General features: G+C 51.1%; 1 protein-coding gene across 6 annotated transcripts in view; it reads left to right on the top strand.

Moving 5' to 3' along the window:
* The first annotated feature begins 3,445 nt into the window (after positions 1 to 3,445).
* The window catches only part of Ppargc1b (PPARG coactivator 1 beta), a 117,896-nt gene continuing 100,080 nt past the window's right edge, over positions 3,446 to 21,261 (top strand). For 2 of the 6 annotated variants that reach the window (XM_013141038.3, XM_063232356.1), the window contains exon 1: positions 3,451 to 3,797. In XM_013141038.3, coding sequence (XP_012996492.1) covers positions 3,720 to 3,797 — 78 coding nt within the window. In that variant the 5' untranslated portion in view covers positions 3,451 to 3,719. Of the gene's footprint in view, positions 3,798 to 21,261 lie in introns of all 6 variants that reach the window. The other 4 variants (XM_063232357.1, XM_063232359.1, XM_063232355.1 and 1 more) reach the window with 4 other exon arrangements.

The following is a 21,261-nucleotide window of genomic DNA, read 5'->3' on the forward strand; positions in this document are numbered from 1 at the left end:
GGCTCTGAAGCCACACACTCCTCTATCTATACTGTGAAGCCAGTGGATGTGTTTTCTACTGCCCTTCTGCAGACCTGAAGTTCTGTCACTCCCTGGGAGGTGGAGGATGAACAATATCAAGCAGGTTCCCTGTTAGCTCCTCTTGGCCTGAATCTCTGCCTCCTGGACAGAAGCTGGGAGGCAGGCATCTGGCTCCCTGGCCTGGGTCACAGAATCACAGAGTTGTGGGCAGCTCACAGGAAACCTCGGTGAATATCAGGACCCATCCAACAAAAGTTTACTAAGCAGCTATGTCAAACAGAACATGGCAGTGATGGTGGCTGTAGTGTTCACTGACTTATTCATGGCACCTAGCACAGTGGCATATACCATAGCAGGTGCTCATTAAATATCTGTTGGGTGATGGGTAGTCTCCTAAAGTAAAGTCATTTTTGAGGAGCCCGTGAAAATCAGGGCCTACCTCCGACCTACAGAAGTGAAATCTCTAGAAACAAGGCCCCAATAACTCTCATAGTCTCCAGAGCTTGAGAACCACAGCTGTAGTGTCTGAATAAATCATTCTCCTATTATGTGAAGGAAGAAAATGCTGATGTATTCACTTTGGAGCATTTGTCAGAGACTAAAATAATCAAGCCAATACTGTAGATTTGTTTTACAGTAGCCATCACCGTAGAGCTGCAGAGCTCGGGGCTTGGTGCTGGATAGGTTTGGGGTTCACTTTCACTACTCTCAGGGGAGGCAAGGTCAATAAAATGGCAGAGAAGGTAGAAGGGAGCCACGTGAAGTCTGATTTTGGCTTTATTATTGCCCTTCACTGCCAGTCATATCAAGGAAATGTGCCACCACTCCAGGTTCCCCTAGGTGGTTAGTGGCTGGGAGATGCATTTCCTCATTTTCCAGGACCTATGGCTTGCCGTGGGCACAGACCTGGCTGCAGATCTCAGCTGTGTCGCTAGCTGCCTGGTCTGGAGTTAATCGCTTTAACCCCTCTTAAGCCTTAGCTTCCTCATTCATAAAGTGGACATTATGATTCACCCTGCTGAGGGACGCTGGGAGGATTAGGGATGACACAAGTTCAGGTGTCTGGCACATGCTCAGTACAAAAGAGCGGTGCTGCCTTGGCTGAGACCTATAAATGCCAGCACACAGTTCTGCAAGGCCAGAGATGGCTGGGCAAGGGCATCCTCCAGTCTGGACTTTGGGCTACAAAGGGTACATCACCAATGATGGACCAAACTGAATAGGGACAGCTCTGGAAAGCATCCCAGGCGACTTTGACTCTGTTGTCCAGAAGCAGCAGCCAAACACCGGACCTTGGGAGAGTTAAAATGCTTGGTGCTGATGGTGATAATATTGGTAGTGGTTATAACAGCAGTGATGGGGACATCTCATCTGCCAGATGCAGTGAGAAACAATTTGCTTTACATGCATCGTTTCATTCAGCCCTTACAAAATCCTGGTGTGGAGCAGTACCAATGAGATCACCATTTTAGAGATGAGGAAACCCAGGCTCAGAAAGGTTGATAAGTAAATGACCATTTTTCTTCTAAGTAAAATAACAGCCTGTTGCCAGTTCATACCAGGAGTCACATCAAAGTGTACTGGAATCCAAGGTACGCCAGTAGCCTGTAAGTGCTAGCCAGTACCTTTAAGGGAAATTTATCTGATCTCCATTTATACAGAGGAAGAGAGGACCAGACTGCCTAGATTCCCCCCGATGAGGTCAGCACTTTACATATATTATCTCTTGGTCATCATATCATCCCCATGAAGTAATTCTATGATCCCCATTTATATAGATGAGGAAACCAGGGCCTAGGACCAAATGACTTGCTAGGATTCAAAACCACACAGCATGACTCCAATCCTAAACCTTTTTGAGTTACCATTCCTGGAACAATAAGTGTCAGGGGTTGGACGAGAACCCAAGGCTCCTGAATGCCAGTCCAGTGCTCCGAGGCTAGATGTAGGCTCTCTGTTGGCATGTACTGTTCCTTAAAAGCTTGCTGGCCTTAAGCCCAAAGAGTGAAATCACACCCTGCGGTTCTGGGAACCTCAGACAGGAGGAGAAGGAAGCTCTTGCTCTGCTCTTCAAGTCTGAGCAGGTGTGCTGGGGACACTGCTTCCTCCTGTGGCTGGAGAGGAGGCCTCACTAGCCAGGCAGGGTGAGGCAGCCCCAGGAGTACAGGGCAGGAGGAAGGTGGGAGGCAGGCGTGCCCAATAAAACAAGCCTAAATCTTCCCGCCTTCACACTCTCCTTCAGGCGGTGTCCTCACCTCCCCGCTTAGCAAACAGGGCGCAATCATGAGAGTGCTGCAGCCCAGAGGCCTGAGTCCTGGCTCTGATTCAGATACTCACTCTGAGTGCATCCATGACCATCATTTTCCTCATGTGCACGCTGTGTGTGGTGGTGGTGATGATCAAAATCCTCCAGCTTTTCCAGTAAACACTTTATTACACATCTGTTATGAACTGGAGGTACAGCAAATGCAAAAGCAGATGTAGGAGCCGGGTGTGGAGATGCCCACCTGTAATCCTGCTATTCTGGCAGGCCAAGGCAGGAGGGTTGCAAATTCGAGCCCAGCCTAGGTCACTTAGCAAGACCGTGTCTCAGAATTAATCAGGGGCTGAGGATGTAGCTCCGTGAAAAGGCTCGGGTTTCAATCCTCAGTCCTGGAAAACCATCGACAAATGACAAAACCAAGGACACGCAGGCCCTGTTTATGGGCCTTAGAGTTTGGTAAAGAGAGACTCAAATCCTTTCTGAATCAAAGGTAGAAGGGCAACAGAACAGTTTTTAAAGCAAATGTGTGCCCATTATGGTGGGGATGCAAGGAAAAAGACTGGCTGATTATCCACTGCCAGGGGGCAAGGGTGCCCTGAGAGGGATGCCCAGGTCAATGTGCTGGTGTAGAGGCCCCTATGGAGGTTTCACCCTAAAACTCGGAGACCAGTGGGCCTAGGAACCTGGTTATTTAAAGAAGTGGGCCGTGTAAGAAGTTGTTGAAATTTTTTTTGTTTTTTTTTTCTGGGGAGGTTACTGGGTGACACTGGGAGGGAGCCGTAGGATCAGGTGTAACAGAATGCATCCTAAAAAGTATAGGCATTGTAACTTCAAAGAAATAGTAAGAGGCCACTGCCTTTGAGGAGCCTTCTTCGATTTCTTCACCGTTGGCCTGTGACAGTTCTCCCTCTCTCTGTGGCCTTGAAGCGTGAGTAGAGAAACCCAGGCCTCCGGAGTTTTTTCTTTCTGCCACTGAAAGCTCACTGTGGCTTCAGACAAGGTTCCTGAGCCCCCTCCCCCAAGCCTCAGTTTCCCCAGCTGTGCAGAAGCAGGTTGTTTGGCAGGGCCTGCCCAGCGCTAACGCAACGTGATTAGCTCTGGTAGGAGCCGGAGAGGGGGGCTGCCCGCATTGCTGCGCAGGCAGCGGCTGCTGGTTGGGGCACCACCACCTGGCTGTGGTGCCTTCCTCCCCGCTGGGGGGTGCAGGACCGGGTCGCCGAGGTGGACGCTGCGCAGGAAAGTGAGGGTGCGACCCCTAGCTCGCGCAGCCCCGCCCCCGCAGCCAGCGGCCCTGCGGCAGCCGGGGGCCAGAGCTCCGCCCTCCGCCTCCCGCCGGTCTCGCCGCCTCCTCCCTCCTCCTCCCTGGCTCGCTCGCTCCCTCCCCCCGGGCCGGCTCGGCGCTGACTCCGCCGCACGCTGCAGCCGCGGCTGGAAGATGGCGGGGAACGACTGCGGCGCTCTGCTGGATGAAGAGCTCTCCTCTTTCTTCCTCAACTATCTCGCCGACACGCAGGTACGGCCAGCCGGGGCCGCAGGCCTGGGGCCAGGGTGCTGAGCTCTTGGGGCTGCAGCCGCAGCCGTGGAGGCAGGGACGCAGCGGTGGGCGCACTGGGGAGATCGGGGGTTCCAGGCTGCAGAGCCCCCTTTCCATGCGCCTTGCGATGCGCTCCGTAACCGGGGTAGCCGGAGGTTCCGCGGTCTGTGTTGGAGCACTGGGGACGCATAGCGGCTGGGAAGGGTTTAGTCTGGGCCACCTGGAGTCCGCCACCCCCTGCGGGCAATCTGGGGGGCCCCCGCGCTTCCTCGGGGAGCTCGAGCCGCGACGCGGTGCGGAAGGCCCTCGGGGTGCTCTAAGCGCGCCCTGAGCGCCCCGCACTTGCTGCCGTACTTTCACGTGGACTTGTGGCCCCGGCACGGGCGCGTACCCGCACCCCCGGAGTCTCCTGGTTCTCCGGCCCCTGGCCCCCCAAGTGCTGCTCTCTGCACCCCACAGCTCCCCAGCGACTCCCGCAGCGCGGAGTTTCCTGTCAGTTGCCGGCTGAGGGCTTGGGGTCTGCAGGGCACGTGGACCTGCGGGCGGAGATAGCGCCTTCCTGGTTTCGCTATCCGATCGGGCCCCTCCCGTGGAAAAAGCAGGGCAGGATGGGGGCGGGAGGACTGTCTGGGGGCTCCTGGGTCCCCCCTGCGTCGTACGGCCCCGGCGCGTGCTCCACTGTGCAGGGGGAAGGGAAGGCGAGGCGGCGTCCCGGGCTCTCACTGAGCCTGGGACCCCCACCGGCGACACGCGCGTGACAGGAGAGGGTGCTCTGGTGTGCCGGGGTGGGGGAGGACTTGGGTAAGCTGGTGGCTTGGAGACTCGGAGGCGAGCGCTGCTGGGACAAGCAGTTCCCAGAAATGACTGCACGAGGCGTGCGCGCCCCCAATCCTTTTCCCTGTTCCCCCCACCCCATGCCTGTTGCAAGCGTAAAGTTTGGCTCCAGAGTTGGGGCTTTTTCTGCGAGCGCTGGGCTGCTGGTGACCGAGAGGCTCGGAATGCGGCAGAGCCCTGGAGGGGACCCTAGAATACCAGGGGGCTTCGGGGTGCGGAGAGGGGCCGCCGGCAGAGCCGGGTGCGGCTCTCGCGGGCTGCTTTGGTACCTGGAGTGGGAGCGCCGGTGCCGGCCCGTTTTGCATAACACAGGAAGGGAGGGGGCAGGCGGGGGGCTGGAGGTGGGAGGAGAGAGAAACTTTGCTTCTTGTTATAATCTGCCAGTCTTTGGGCGGTAGCAGCTGTCATGGGACCGGGTGGGCGGGGAGAGGCTTGCAAGCTGACTCCTTGCGGTGAAACGCGACTTGGAGGGGACGCAGCTGCAGAGAAGACGTTGAGCTCTCGGCGGACTCCGGGTGGCGACTTCGGGCTGGCGGCTGGGACGGCGCGGCCCGGCGGGGTGTCGCCGAGAGGAAGCCGGCCCCGGCGCTTGCCGACGCGGCGGCGCCGTGCGGTCGGTGGCGGGAGCGCTCGGGTGGGCTGGCGGCCGAGGCCGAGGGGCTGGCGGCGGCGGTGCTCGCGCGCTCGGGTCGGGGTGGCTGCTGGACCGGCGGGCTGCGCGCGCGGGTGTGTGTCCGTGTGCACACGCGGCGCGCGCCGGGCGCGTACCTTTACCTCTGACGAAACTGCGGTGGAGCTCCCGTCGCCGGCGCCGGGCTCCGTCACACGCCCCGCGCCTGTGTGTGCGCCGAAGGCGGGCTCAGCCTGGGCGGCCTCGGAGCCGCGGCGTGGAGCCCGGAGCTCTGCGCTGGGGACGGTGGTCAGGGGGCGCTCGGGGGTGCAAGATGCTGCCCACTTGCTGGGGCGCGCCTGCAAATCTGTACCCTGCCACGCGTGTGAGGGAGCCCTGAAACAGCCAGAGGCTTGTTAGGGACCCGCAGCAGGAATCGTCCGCACTGGATCAGAGTCTGGCTTTTAACCCCATCGTCGGCTTTTGGCTCACCAATAATTATTTGCCTTGCTGGCCACCCGCTAACCGACGCAAGGGCCATTTCACCTAAGGAAGCTAGAAAAGTGGATAATCAGGCGTCAGCAGAAGCAGTACAGTGGAAGTTAATCTGGGACGTTTGCTTGCTTTTTTTTAATTGGACCACGTGACAGGCCAAGCTCCTCTGATGATCTTTGCCGGCCCAACTTGGGAAATGTAATGGATAGGACGAGCTCTGCAGCCACCCCTAGAAGGCTCAGAGAGCCCAGCCGGAAGAGGACTTGGGCGGGCCATCAAGGGCCTCCTCATTTTACAGCTGGGGAAAGAGGCTGCGAGGGGTGAGCGGTTTCTACAGGACCACTCAGTCAGCGGGTGACAGAGCCACCCAGGACTCCTGACTCCAGGTCCTGTGTGTTACCTCGAAATAGCACTGGACTTGGAGTCAGAAGGCCTGAGTGGAGTCGCCTTCCCCACTCTCTGACTGGGTGACCCCGGAGCAAGCCATTTGAACTCCTGGAGCCTCATCCTCCATCTGTCAAATGGGGCTGTGGTGCCTGCGAGGAAGAATCCACTGGCCTGGTGGTGGGGGTGAGGAATGTTTGCACGCGAACTGTCTGGGTTTCCCCGTAGCCTCCTCTTCCCTCCCTGCACCCTCTTCCTGAGCCTCCCCTCCTCCAACTCTCCCCTCCGGAGGGCTGGAGAAAGTGGATAAAATGGCAACTAATTATCCTCATTCAAAAGTTTTGTTGTCTTTAGTGACTAATCCAGGGTTCGAGTAGAGGGAGAACTTTAGGAGACATCTTTTACCCACTGGGCCGAAGCACAGAGATTTTGTAGAATAGGATTGCGAAAGTTTCTCAGAGGTTTGAGGTTCCATCCCAGAGGACTTGGGCAGGCGTCTTTTCTTGCTCAGGCTCCGATTCTTGTCCAGAGTGCCTTGCCCACCCGTGCCGCTTGGCCTCACCCAGTGGCCTTCCCTACCCGGTTGTCCTCTCTCTCCTGGCTTTTGTAGTCTGTTATACAACTTAGATGCTAGATGCTAGAGCTGTGCCTTGGGTTTCTTTGCTGACACCTGTCAGTGTGCAGAGCCCTGTTCCTTTCACTCTGCTCTTGGCTAGGCACGTGGATTGCAGACAGGGGTACAGCTGGGTCTTGCCAAGCAGAGGCTCCCGGGCTGGCAGCAGCGACAGCTGGGCAGCGAGTGTGGGGAGAGAGGAATGCAGAGGGCGGCAGCTGTGGGCAAAAGCGGAGGCCCCAGAAGCCACACAGCAAGCCCACACTAAATATGGGTTGTTTGAAGTCACTTAGGGCATCAGTCATAGATGTTCAAAACGTCAGAGATGGCAGGAACTTCATAAACCATCCTGCCCAATACTTTATTTAAAAATAGTAGTGCTGTGAGAATTGCTGTTAAGCATTTAAAAAAGGATCAGGAACATGCAAAATGGCCTAGAGGTAACCATTCTTGTTACCAAGAAAACATGAAACCATTTTCATGTTTTCTAGACTTTTTCCTGTTCATGTAGGTCATTTGTTTTTTTTTAAAATGAAGTTATTCTGTGCATCCTCTGTGTGTAGTTTGTGGAGGTGGAATTACACTGTTTGTAACTTTGTTTTCCTCCAAACAAAATGTTGTGAATATCTTTCCACATCAATAAATATTCTGCATAATGTCTTAATGATTGTATAGTATTTCATAAGAATATTAAACTAAAATGGATTTAATCAATCCTCTGTTGTTACTCAGTTTTTCTGTTGTTGTTATTGTTGTTTTGTTTTGTTTTTGGCTATTATAAGCTGTGCTAAAATGAATATCTTTGTGTGTATGTCTTCTGTCCTTCGTTTAAATTCCTAGAAGTAAAATTACTCCAGCAAAGAAACTATGCAGGCGTTTGGTGAGCACATTGCTGGATTGCCTTCTAGAAAGATTGTACTAATTTACACACTAGCCAGGATTGTGTGGGAATCATTCCCCATACTCAGATAACAGTATTTGCATTTTTACTAGTGTGTTCATCAATAAATTCTGCTTTAATATGCGTTTCTTGGACTACTTGTGTTGCTGAACTTTTTCCTGATAGAATCATGAGCCAACTGGGGTTCTGTTCTGTGCAGTGCTGTGTGGTCAACTTGGCACACTTTGCAACTGGTATCTTGTCCCTTTGTGGTTCTAAAGCTTCAACTGAATACCCAGAAGGGACCTCAGCCCCATGCAGAATTGGGGAACTGACTCAAAGTCTTAGTGTCCCCTTGTTAGGCCCGGAATATTGCTGCCTCCACAGCTCCATAGCCCGGGCCAACTGCTTCCCCAGGCAGAGTCCCAGCCACGTGCAGGAGCGGGTAGAAGTGTCACCTTGGCTGAGTGCATTTGCCCTGTGTGAGGCCAGGTGGCATAACTTCATTACCTGGGCTCTGATAGGGACCTGTTCTCCAAGGGCCTTGGCTCCATGTCCACTGGGCCCCCTGGCTGGTGATAATGATCACACTGCATGTGAGACCTCGGAAAGCCATGGCCACACAGCTGGGCCCAAGGGCCCATATTTCCTCTTCACCTGAGGCCCTCCTTTCTCCAGCAGGTGTAGGCCAGCCCAGAGCTCCGCTGTGCAGTGATATGAGTCACCCTGTTCCTTCCTTCTGAAATAACAGGAGGACTAATGCTGGAGTCAGAAGCAGCTTTGCAGATGGGGCCTCAGGCTTTATCCTGAGGTCATAGCAAGAACATTGCAGTGTTAACAGCTGCCTTCTCCGTCGTCATTGTTGTCATCATCATCATCTTCATCAGTGACATTTGTCAGGTGTCCTCAAGGGTTGTTACACAGCTGAGCCTTCTGCGTGCGCTATTATATTTCATCCTTATAAAGACTCTGTTCAATGGATGAGCTGTTTTCCAGATTTACAGATTTCACTATTTAGGAGACGTCAGAGCTGCTGAAAACTATCTTGCTTATACTGCCTTTCAGTAGAGGAAGGCCAGGATTAGTGGGAAACGTCCCATGCCCCCAGACTTGTCCTTACAGAAGAAGACAGGGACTGCTTTCTGGTTTTGATCTTGATTGTTGTTCCAGCCAGCACTTTGAGCAAATGAAGGCACACTGTGTAGAGAGAAGAAAACGGAACTCAAGTCCTTCTGCTTCTCTAGGCCTCAATTTCTGAATCTGTGAAATGGGGGTAATAAGTCTGAATTCTTAGGGTTGGGATGAAATAGTGTAATGAATATACATTATATTATTACACGGAACTGCTGCTAATGAAACCTGGAATCCCTCTCACTGAAGCACTTTAGAAAGCCAAGACTAAATCTAGAGCTAACCATCACACTGCAATTTTTTTTAATGTAAAAGCATAATTCTTCATGAGAGTGAATGGAAATGACTCAAGTCCCTTGGAAGAGAGTGTATAGGGTCAGTTTTCGTCTGGTTTCCTTCTCCAGTCCACATACACACAACTGACACAGAACTATTTGGGCCGGCTTGACCTTTGTGTTCATTTCCTATCTTCTGGGCCAGGTCCTTGTGCTCTCCACAACTGGATTCCTACAATTACTACAGAACAGACTTTTGCCACACTGGACTTTGCTTTCTGCCATTTGTTCCTGGCCTGATGTCGGATCAGCCCTCATGGAGTGTAGGTCGGCTGTCACTTGAAAAAAAATTACTAGTTCTTTTTTAAGAGCAGCTTTAGGTTTACAGCAAAGTCGAGGGGAAGGTGCAGAGATTTCCACATAGCTGTGCCCCCAGCATGCACGGCCTCCTCCAGCGTCCACATGCCCACTGGTGTGTCTGTCTGTTAACAGCGGATGAACCTGTGTTACACACTATCACACCCAGCCCACAGTTGACAGTGGGCTCAGTCTTGCACTGTGTATTCTGTGGGTTTGGACAAGTGCGTGATGACGTGTATCTGCCACCGTAGGCTCATACACAGTGGTTTCACTGCCCTAACATCTGCTGGGCTCTCCCTATGCTTCCCTCCCCTCCTTTCTGGCAACGACTGATATCTTTACTACCTCCATAGATGTGTCTTTTCCAGAATGTCAGAGCTGGAATCATGCAGTGTACAGCCTTATCAGATTGGCTTTTTTCTCTCAGTAAGTAATACACACTGAAGTTTCTTTTACATGCTTTCATGGCTTCATAGCTTAGCTTCCTCATAGTTTTAAGGCCTGTGCTGGGTCGGGTGGTATACACTTGTAATCCCAGCACTTGGGAGGCTGAGGCAGAAGGTTTGCCATGAATCTGAGGTCAGCCTGAACTACAAAGCAAGACCTTGTCAAAAAAAAAAAAAAAAGGGGTAAAAAAATTAAACCTGATATTCAAAGGCCTTCAGATCCTTCAAGTTGGAGGTTTGGGCCCCTACTTTACCCTGAGTTGTCTTTTTCTAAGTCAACATTAGGTTTCTACCACTTATGGGTGATGTGACCTCAAGCAAGTGTCTTAACCTCTCTGAGCCAAGTTGGTGTACAAACAAAACTGGGTTAACAATAGCTCATTCCTCTGAGACCTACCCAGAGTGTGCCAGGGACCTTCCTCCTGGAGGCCCAGGCTCATGCTGTTGCTGGTGTCTCCGCTGTAACCTTTTATACCTTATCTCTGCTCTCCTGGGAGGACCAGTGCCCATGCTGATGCTGTGGAGGTTGCTGTCCCCTCTCATCTGCAGGTCCTGCTGCTCAGGACTGCAGGGCCATGTGTGCAGGACTGGCAGAGCTTTCTGGAGCCCTCTGGCCCAGGCTTGAGTCTGCTGTGATTTGCCATCTGTGAGTCCTCTGGGCAGTCTGTCTCCTCTCAGAGCTTCCACTCCTGCGTGTGGAAAGACCATGACCAACAGTGCCTCCTCATGAGGCTGTTGGGAAGAATGGATGAAAACCAAGTGACATTGTACACTCCAGCACAGCTACAGGTGACCAGATAGTACATACTTCTTCTCTTCCGTCATTCCAACTGTTACTTAAGAAGTTACTCCAGCAGCTGGGTGTGGTGATGCATGTCGTATTTCAGCACTTGAGAGGCAGGAGGATGGTGAGTTTGAGGCCAGCGTAGGCTACAAACTTGAGTTCAAGGCCAGCCTGAGCTGCATAGTGAAACCCTATTTCAAAAAGACAAAAAAAAAAAAAAAAAAAAAAAGAAAGAAAGGAAAGAAGGAAGGACTCCAGCATGTTGACTTCCATGAAAGCAAAGACTGTTGTCTGTTCCAGTCACCATTTTCTGACAGTGAATAGACAAAGACCCTGAACGTAGTGGACACTTAGACATCTTCACTGAGTTGAATGGATATGCTGGACTGAGAGGCTCTTGAAGGCTCTTAGTGTTTCTTGCTTTGTATCCTCAGTCTGCAGGGTCCTGAGAAGAGATGCCACGTGCTGTGAGATGCACTGGAATGCCCTCTGCCCACTGTCCCCTCTGTCATTTTAATGAATGCATAGCTTACTCACACTTGTTAAGCCCTGCTTAGAAGCCCATCCTCCCTGGAAAGCCTTGAAGCCAAAGTCCTGCCTCCTCTGCCCACTTGGAGTCAGTCTCAGGGTTTCATGGTTAATGAGTAGCTGACCTGGGATTGGAGTCTTGGCCACCAGCAGCTCCTTCTCCTGCTGGGCTTGATGGAGACCTTGGAGAATATTAGATTCAACCTGCCTCTTCCAACAGAGACAGTGGAAAGTGTTGGGGGATGTGGTGGAAGGTCCCTGACTCACCGGCCAGCTCCTGCCCACCTCAGGACTTGGGAAGGACTTGGCTCTGAGGCAAACACACCATTGCTCTTTCCTTAGGACAGATACTGAGTTACCACCCACCCTGCTGTGGGAGACTTTTACAAATGTGAGCATGAAGTTTTCTAGTTGGTTTTTTTCTTTTCTTTTCTTTTAGAAACATGGTCTTATTATATAGTGCAGGCTGACCTTGAACTTACTATGACTATGTAGTGTGGGCTGGCTTCCAAAGGATATTCCTGCCTCAGCCTTCTGAGTGCTGGGATTATAGATGTGTACCATCACACCCTGGCTGAAAGTAAAGTATTGAGTAATTATCTCCAAAGTCCTGTAATTACTGCTTGCATTTTTTAGGCAAGAAAACCAACATTTGCCCTAATTGTTCAAGTGGCTGAAAGGGCTGTGAATCCTGTGATTAGGCTTTGTTTCAGGTAGACCCCAATGACCCTGACATAGGATTTCTCTGTGCCTTAGTGTTTTTATGTAGGAAGTGGGGCTGACACTTATGGCACAGACTTTAACGGTTTGTATGAACATTATCTGATGCAATGTCTGTTCAACCAGTAGTAGCCTCTAAACTGGGTACGGTGGCACACTTCTGATCCCAGCACTCTGGGAGGCTGAGCAGGAGGACTGCAAATCTGAAGCCAGTTTGGAACAATTTAGGCAATTTAGGGAGTTAGCAATACCCTGTCTCAGAAAAAAAAAGAAAAGAAAAAAAGCTTAGTATGAAGCTCTGTGTTTAATTCCTAGTAGCACACATGCGTGTGCACACACAGACACACAAACATAAAGGAAAAGAAAAAGTCTTTCAAAAAGAGACAACTAAGACCAGGGATATAGCTTAGTTGCACAGTATCTGCCTGGCAGGGGTGAGCTCCTGAGTGCAAGAGACAGAGAGAGAGAGAGAGAGAGAGAGAGAGAGAGAGATGCAACTAGGATGTAGACCCTCCTGTTTGTCTTTGACCTGAGCTCTAGTCCAGGCCCTGAGGTCTCTGTGTTGTTCTCCTTCCCTTGCACTTCTGGAGGAACTGAAGGGTGAAGAGGAGCCCTGCCTCACCTTAGCAAGGTTGCGGCACTGACTTTTAGGAAACCAAATCCAGCCAGGTGCCACTGGAAGGAAGGTAAAGACGTATCAGGGAGTGGGTAAGAACACTGGGCTTTGGAGTTTAATTGCCTAAGTTTTAAACCAGGCTCTCCCACTTAACTAGCTGCGTGACCTTCTGCAAGAATCTTAATCCCCTGATCCGCACTGCTTCATGTACAGAATTGGGAATCAAAACAGTCCACTTTTCTCAGGATCACTTACAATAACTGAGGGGGCACAGAAGCCTTGCAGCACTGTCTGACATATAGTAAGCAGTCAGTAAAGTCACTAAGTGATGACAGTGACAGTGATGGAAAATAATATAAAATACTTAAATGTCAACTCGAGCTTGTGGGGAGTTGGGAGCGCCAGAGACCATCTTGGTGAATGTTCTTACCTTGAAGTGAGTGTGCAGACTGGGAACAGACGAGGAAGTGCCATCAGGTCACCCGGCAGGGTCAGGGTAGGACCCTCAGCTGCTGTCTGCTTGGCTGGGATAGTTCTGTACTACAGGGCCTCCACTGGGACCAGTGTCTGGGAACTCAGCCGGGTGAGCCCTGCTTGGCTAAGATGGATGCTCGCCGACAGCCCTGCAGCCGTATTTTTTCTTGTGATTGCCTGGCAGAATACAGTCATTTAGCAGAGGGAGAGTGAGACGGGAGAAAGAGGGCCCTGAGCAGTGGCAGCAGCCGGCCCACGAGTCGCTCCCTGATGTTGCCATGGCAAACAGTCTTGGCAACGTGGCTGTGTGTGCCTTTATTTCTGGTCTCAGGCTTCTTGCAGAGAAGTGTGGTACCTAGGACACTGAGGAAGGTCCTGTCTTGGCTCCTGGGCACCGAGGGAGCCCTGGCTTTGATGCTGTTAGTGATCCCCAGCTGGAAACATCTGCAGCCCACCCAGCATGACCTGCAGAAGCAGATCCTGAGTATGGCATCTGAGGCCTCGACTGCCCATCCATCCACTATCATCTGTATACATGGAAGAATTCCTGCACAACCATGCCACCACGCTGCACCCACTGCAGCAGGAGGGGGACAGCAACACATGGTTACTGTGGACTCTGCCAGCAGGTGTTCCCAGTCCAGCCACATCTTCGGCTCCATCCTTCCACAGTAATGACGAAGAGAGTAGAGTTAACGGCTAGTGAATCCTCTCATGAGACTGCTCGTCCAGGCCCTGCGCTGAAGTCTTCATTTGTAGAATCACCTGGAATCCTAGAGGAACCCCCGAAGCAGTGACTGCTGTTACTCTCATATTTCAGAGGGTAAAGTTGGGCCGACTGAGGCCGAGCCCAGAGCCCATGGCTTTGGTACAGCTCTGCTCCCAGACTGGGGAACCCTGAGACCCCTCTGTGAGGTGTGTGACCTCTTCCCACGCCCCCACTACCAGTGCATCTTTTGAGGCTCAGCTCAATGCCTCGGGTTCTGGTTGCCTCTCCCCCAAATGTCCTGTGGGCTCACACCCTGTAACAGGTACTCTGTGTCCCCAGGCCTGCTGTTTGCTTCCACCTGCTGAGGGCTTTTCCCTTGGGTGCCTGGGATGCACCAGGATCTTCTTTGTGCAGATCCTGCACTCTCACCTTGGCCTGCACCCCTGGCCCCACCCCTCTGGCCACCCAGAATGGTATGGCCCAGAAAAAGACTGAGGAGGATTGCTTGGCTTTCACTGTCTTGATGAGGGTCTGACTCTGCAGGCTGTGAGGAGTCTTAACACCCCATCATTATCACTATTAACAGAATCACACAACACCACGCGCCTTTAGAGACCACTAGGTATGTGCCAGGCCCTAAGCCAGGATCTTGAGATGCATTGTTGTGTTTAATCCTCAACCAGCCAGGGAGCTTGGTAGTGTGACGCAGGAGAAAACGGAGGCTTAGAGAGTTTCAGAGATGCTCCCCGTTGGCTGGGTAGTGGGAGGGATAGGGTTTTACTGTGTGGCTGGCCTCAAAGGTGATGGTCCCAACCACAGCAATGTGGCTGATTTGGCTGAACACATAGAAAGGTATGCGTAGAAAGGCAGTCGAGGCCTCGGATGCTACCCAGTGGGTGGAAGTGAGGTGGGGGTGGGAGAGGACCTCACCAGAGATAGGGGAGAGGAGGAGAGGCATGTGGGGATAACTTGCCTGGGCAGGGCATCCATTTGTTCAGGGCCCTCTGTGTGCCAGGTCTGTCCCACCCCTGGCCATCCCCTAAGCTTGTTAAGTGTGAAACTGGCCTTTGTTGGCTTCAGGCTTTAGTGCCTTTTGAGTCTCTTCTTTATTCAGTCAGGACTGGGGCCCTGGAAGGGTTAGGGACCGTGGCAAGGTGGCTCACCATCCAGCTTCCCAGTGCCAACCAGGCAGAGCGGCTCAGTCGTGTCATCCCAGCACTCGGGAGCCCGAGGCAGGGGCCTCACAGTGAGTCAAGCTACACAATGAGTTCAAGGCCAGCCTGACTTACACAGTAAGATCTTGTCTTAAAAAGCAGCCAACGAATCAGTCAAATAAAAATTCTCCAGTGCCTTCACAGCCTCTGGCATACCTTAAGACCCCAATAAATATGTGTTGAAAGGCTCAATGGGTGAGCAAATGCTGCTTATTTATTTATTTTTATAAAAAATTCAGCTACCATTTACCTTCCCTGCTTGAAGCTGTGTTAGAGTAAATAGGCGAGGTGGGTACAGGATATTGTGCCCTGTCCCTACAAGAAACCTGCTGTCACCAAAATAAGCCTTGTACGCAAAGGACTTAAAGACAAACACTTGCAGAGCCTCCAGAACCCCCTGGTAGAGTATCCTCCAGATGGCAGGGCCTGCTGCCATGTCAAACCACTGTTAGAGGTTCTGGGGCTGCCCTGGCCCAGCAGGAGGGGCACAGAGCCTGGGAATCTTGTATTGCAAGGAGACTTCTGGTCAAGCGTCCTTGCATTCCAGGGAGACTCGAGCCAGCACTTTACATTAGGCCAGCTGCTGAGTGCAGAAGGATTGGGCAAGTCAGGCTCCACTTCAGGGAAGGGAGCTGCGGGTGGTGAAGGGGTAAAGGAGGACCCCAGGACCAGTAATGTCCTTGCTCTGAAGCCCATCTACGTCATCTTTCATACTTAGGCAGTTTGCTCTTACACTGTACGTGATTCTTACCAGCTGAACAGTCACGCCTGGGCCGCATGATGAAGCAGCAAATTGTTCTGTGTGGCTTGCAGGACAAGGTGAGGGGTAAGGGTTACCAGAGGCAGATGCGTGCACTGCAGGGCTGAGAGCTGGTTGGAGATACATAGTATAGTGAAGGGGCATGTGGTTCCAAGCCACACTCCTTTTCCTGAATGTATCAGTATACAAAAGTCAGAAGCTAGTTGGTCACAGTGTGTCGTCCTCAGGAGAGGTGCGTGGCCTTCAGTGTGCTCCGTTTGAGGAATCAAGGAAGTGTGCAGTATATTCTGGTAGTTCCATCAAAAATAAGAAGCCTGTCAAACGCAGGGGAAAGATTCAGCCTTCAGAGTTACTTATAAACTTTGCTTTTTGTGAGCACACATTATCCCTTGATGATGCCAAGTGAATAAGGAATTAGACCAGCCGTAAAACTTTCCTTCTTTGAAAATTAACACAGGCCGGGCATGGTGGTACATGCCCGTAATCCCAGTACTTGGAAAGCTGGGGCCAGAGAATCAAAAGGATTATTCCCAAGTTCGAGGCCAGCCTGGGCTATGCAGTGAGACCTTGTCTTTTAAAAAAAGAAGAAGAAGCAATATATGGAAATGAGGTATTCAGATTCCCAGGGTTGAGGGGACAGGACTGAGAGTGTGGTTGGGGGTTAGGAAAATGCTGATGGGCCTTGAGAAATAGTGGAGCTTAGAGATACATGCAGTCGGGTCTCAGGATCCATAAAGATCCATAAAGCCTTAGCTTTATGACTTCTTAGCTGTGTGATCTAAGGGGTCAGATAGCTGCTCTGTGTTCTTGTAAGCCAGCTGCCAAGTGAGAATAATAAGATTTACCTTCCAGGCTGATCAGTAGTTTTCAGTCATGTGTGTATATCTCAATCAACTATGTAGTTAAAAACAAACAAACAAAAGACTCAAACAAACCCTCACAATTACACATCTGGGCTGTCCCAGACCTTTTGAATGAGAATCTGTGTGCATAGGCCCGTAGGTGTTTCTGTTTTAAATGCTCCCTCTGATGACACACTTGCTTTGGTTCTAGAAACTGCAATACTGTTTGTAGAGCGTCTGGCACTGACTCTGTTGGTTCCTTCCCCTCTGTCTGTCTGCTTCCGTTCAGAGCGTGGGATAACATGTGGCCAGGACACTTGTGGAAAGCCTCTTGATACTGCCTGGGTCAGGCAACATGGGCTCCCTGTTTAGTTCTTCCCATCAGTCTTGTGTAGCAGGCAAGAGGAGAGTATTTTCATGTCATGGATGGAGAGGTGGGGGCCAAAAGGTGACCTGATATTGGCTGCCACCACTAATCCGTTTCCTCATATTTGAATTGTCCCGTAACTGACCTCCTCTGTCCTCAGCCGTACACCCACATGTGGGACAACTCGAAGGGGTGGGGGATCAGGATGAAGAGATGGATGGGTGGGAAGCTGGGGGAAAGAGGCAGTTAGTGGGAGCCCCTTCCACAGAACCTCAGACTAGCGATCCTGTGATTTGTCAGCTTTGAGGGTGCTGGTCACAGTCCCAGGTGGAGCAGCATCGTGGGGGAGTAGTGGGCTAGAACCTGCTCTGACGCCTGGTGCCAGCTCTGTGTGCTGTCGCCAGCCAGTGGGCGAAGGGGGTGCTCACCTTCCCCCTGCTGTTCACTCTGCCAGGAGGGCTCCTTGTTGACGTGTCCTCTCCGCTCCTTAAGGTCCTTAGGTGTCCCTCCTCAGGGAGGCCTTTCGGGATACTCTGGGACACTGTCTTGTTTACCCTTATGCACCTCTGACCTCTCTGGGAACAGGCTCTGCAAGCGCTGGGTTGCCTGTGTGGCCCTCACTGTGGCCCAGGATGTGCTTGGCTCTCATTGAATGTGTCCTGTTCTTTTTTTCTTAGATTTTCTTTTCTTTTAGTGTTTTTTTTTTTTTCTGGTGTGCAAAAGTATATATAATATAAAATAGCTTGCTATTTTTTTCCCAGTCTGGTGATTGAACCTGTGGCATCTGTACTCAGCTACCTCCCACACATTTTTAATGTTTTTCCTTTGGACACAGTGTCTCCACAAACCAGGGAGTTCCCAGGCGGGGCTCAAACTGCTGCCCTCCTGCTGCAGCCTCCCAGAGTGCTGGAATTACAAGCATGAGGTCGTCTTAGCTATTTTAAGCGTACAATTCAGTGACGTGAAGCACATTCATCACGTGGTGCAACGATCACAGATACCCACCCCCATAACTCTTTTCGTCTTGTAAAACAAAATGTTGTATCCATGAAGTCATAACAGCATCAGGACCCGAACCCTGACACCACCGTCTACTTTCTATTATTTGACTACTGGAGATGCCCCTCTAAGTGGGATGTTAAAGTGCTGTGTTAGTTCCCTCGTTGCAGGGACAAAATAGTGGTCATCCACAACTTTAAAAAGGAGAGGCTTGTTCTGGCTCACATTTCAGTTCATAGTTGACTGGCCCCAAGGCAGGAGTCGTGATGGAAGGGTCTGGTGGTGGAAGGCTGCTTCCCTCATGGCTTCTGAGAGGCAGAGGATGAAGGGAGGAGCCAGAAAGGAAGATGTACTCTTCCAGGGCCACCCCCAGTGATGTGATGACACTGTGATCCATTTGGGGCCATTTGAGATCTAAACCTTAACGAGAACGTAACTTTGTTCTTGATTGACTGGTGTTGCTTAGTGTAACGTCCTCAGAGTTCGTCTGTGCAGTAGCATCTGCCGGGATTTCTTTCCTTTTTCAGGGTCAGCATACATTCGTATTTTGTTTCTCTATTTGCTGACGGATGCTCGGTTTGCGTTCATATTTTAGGTGTTACAAACAAGGGTGCACTGAACATGAGGATAAAGATTTCTACTCTGAGATTATGATTGCAGTTCCTTTGGGGATATACCCAAAAGCGAATCTGCTGGATCCAATGCTAATTCTATTTTTAGTTTTCTGGGGAGATGCTGTACTGTTTTCCACCACAGCTGCACCGTGTTACATTCTCTCAACAGTGTACAAGGGTTCTAGTTTTCCCAAACGCTCACCGACACTGGCTGTGTTCTGCTGTTTAATAGTCACTCTATTGCATGTGAGGTGGTAGCTCCATAATAACTTTGATTTGCATTTTCCTCATGGCTGAGCAGTTTATCATGTACCTATCAGCCATTCACATGTCTGCTGCAGGGAAATGTGTGCCCTTTGCTCCATTTTTGAGACAGGCTTTGAATTTTTGTTATTGAATTTTAGTTTTCTATTTATTCAGGATATTAATTCCTTCTCAGGTATATAATTTGCAAATATTTCCTTCCACTTGGTGGGGCTGTGTATTGATAGTGCCTTTTGAGTCACAAACTCTAAAAGTTTACCTGAAGTCTATTTTGACAGTTTTCTCTTTTGTTGCCTGTGGCCTTTGTATTGATCTAAGAAATATTTATTTTTATTTTTTTGAGAAAGGTCTCGCTATGTAGTCCAGGCTGGCCTTGAGCTCATGGTGATCCTCCTGCCTCAGCCTCCCAAGTGCTAGGATGAGAGGCATAGGCTACTACACCTTTCCTAAGAAGTCATTTTAAAATCCAAAGCTATAAAGCTTTCCCCACTTTGTCTTAAACTGTTTTATACCTTTAGGTCTTACATTTAGGTCTTTGCTCCATTCTGAGTTAATTCTTTTGTATGGCGTTAGGTCCAACTTTCATATCACTGAATGTTTCTTGTATGAATGAGTAAGTGAAAAAATGAATGAATGAAATGTGAAGCCCTCAAGCTGTGCTGGCCACTGCAGTGATTTCATTTATCTCCCATCACCAGCCTCAGGAGGGTAGAACAGTTCTGTTCTTCACCTGGAGACCTAGGGCGGGGCGGGGGGGTGGATGTTGGCAGATAAAGCCCCTTTGTTAACCTGGCCCTGCCCCACGAGTCCTGCCCCAGTGCCCCAGTGACCTCAGCACTTTCTTCTTGGGGTTAGGCAATAGCTCCTCCCGTCATGTGGGTGTCCTGGGCACCTATATCTCTCCAGCATTTGCTCTTTGTCCCAGTGGCTAAAGGAGAGGCTGTTCCCCCTGGCAGGAACAAGGCAATAACCACCTAAAGCCCCCCCCCCTGCCGGGGGCGGGGGCATTGGGGGTTGTGTGGGCCCAGAGGACAGTCAGGGTTTTGGGTTGGAGACTGCTTTGCTGGAGGCCCACTCCTTACAGCCGGGGTAGAGCCAGGTTCAGCCAATGCAGAGTAGCTAGATTGGTTACTGAAGTCAGAGAGGAATGGAATGGGCCTAAGGATGAGGTGAGGAGGCAGTGATAGAGGGAGAAGGGCTTAGTGTGCACCCCATCACGGGAAGAGAACCCTTTTGCTCATGTAACCTGTAGGTAGGTTTTCAGTGACCTAGTCATGAGGCAGCCAGTGGAGTGGAAGAGGAGTGATACCAGCCTGGGCTGCGACTTGGGGTGTTCAGTGGGAGGCTGATTAGAACTGAGGTTGAGAACAGAGCTCTGAGTCAGGTGAGCCCAGGGCTTGCCATCTAGCAGACTAGTGACTTAGGGCGTGTCACCTGTGGAATGGGGTAGCAGAGTGGCTCTCCATAAATGGTTGCAGATAAAATGTCTGAACAGCTTATGGCATCTGGGTATCATTATGATCAGTAATAATGAGGATTACTAGATGGTCTGATGACAACTTCGTGGGGGAAACCAGCTGTCTTAGTTACTTTTCTCTTGTGGCTGAGAAAAAACTCCTGACACCCAAAGTTAAAGGGGCACAGATTTATTTAGCTCACAGTCTGAGTACGTAATTGGCTGGCTGCAGGGCAGGGTGGCACATGGCAGAGGGGCAACCATTCATGGTAGTGGAAGTTGCAAAAACAGCAAAGAGAGTGAGAGACAGAAAGACAGAGACAGAGGAAGACAGACAAACCTCTTCTATTTTATTCTGTTTGTCTAAAAGACAAGCCCCTTTTACTTTATCCAGCTTGCTGGGGATTAGGCCAGTGCCAGTCCAATCAGTGGACTGATCCAGCATCACCTACCCTTAATTCCAGAACCCTTAGTCTCAGCATTGCACACTCTAGATTCAGCCACCTCTGAAAAACTTGCCCCCCATGACTGCATGAGGCCTTGGGGGACATCTAGACACAAACCATAACACCAGGAATCCTGTGAGTTACAGCCAAAACCGTAGACAACTTGATGTTGCTTTCTTCTATCCATGCAGCAATCATTGGGCAAGAAGTTGAGACTGCAGATTTGGGCAAGCCCTGCTCTCTGTCCTGGAAATAGCTCTGCAGATGGTGTGGAAGGTGGCCAGTAGTGTAGCGTGTTCAGACAGCATTTGTCGCAGAAGGGTATTGAAGGATGAGCAGGAGCTGGCTGACACAGGACGAGGGATGTCTCTCAGGATAGGGGCAGCCTGTTGTGAAACTCGGCACATGGTGTGGCTGGTAAATGAGCAGCAGGCGATGGGGCGGGAGGCGGGAGTGAGAGCTGCCTGAGGACTCCCAGGGGATGAAGAGCAGGCAGGATGAAGTACGTGTGTAAGAATCATGAGTAGGAATACTAAGATTTCCAGTGTGAGGCCCTGCTGAGGCTGCTCTGGAGAAGCGGAGAGGGCTGGAGAAGGTTTGAGCGGGAGGGCAACTTGGAGAG

Source organism: Cavia porcellus, unplaced genomic scaffold, assembly GCF_034190915.1.
Source record: "Cavia porcellus strain 051 isolate PalLab524CR breed Dunkin Hartley unplaced genomic scaffold, mCavPor4.1 scaffold_21, whole genome shotgun sequence".
Lineage (NCBI taxonomy): Eukaryota > Metazoa > Chordata > Mammalia > Rodentia > Caviidae > Cavia > Cavia porcellus.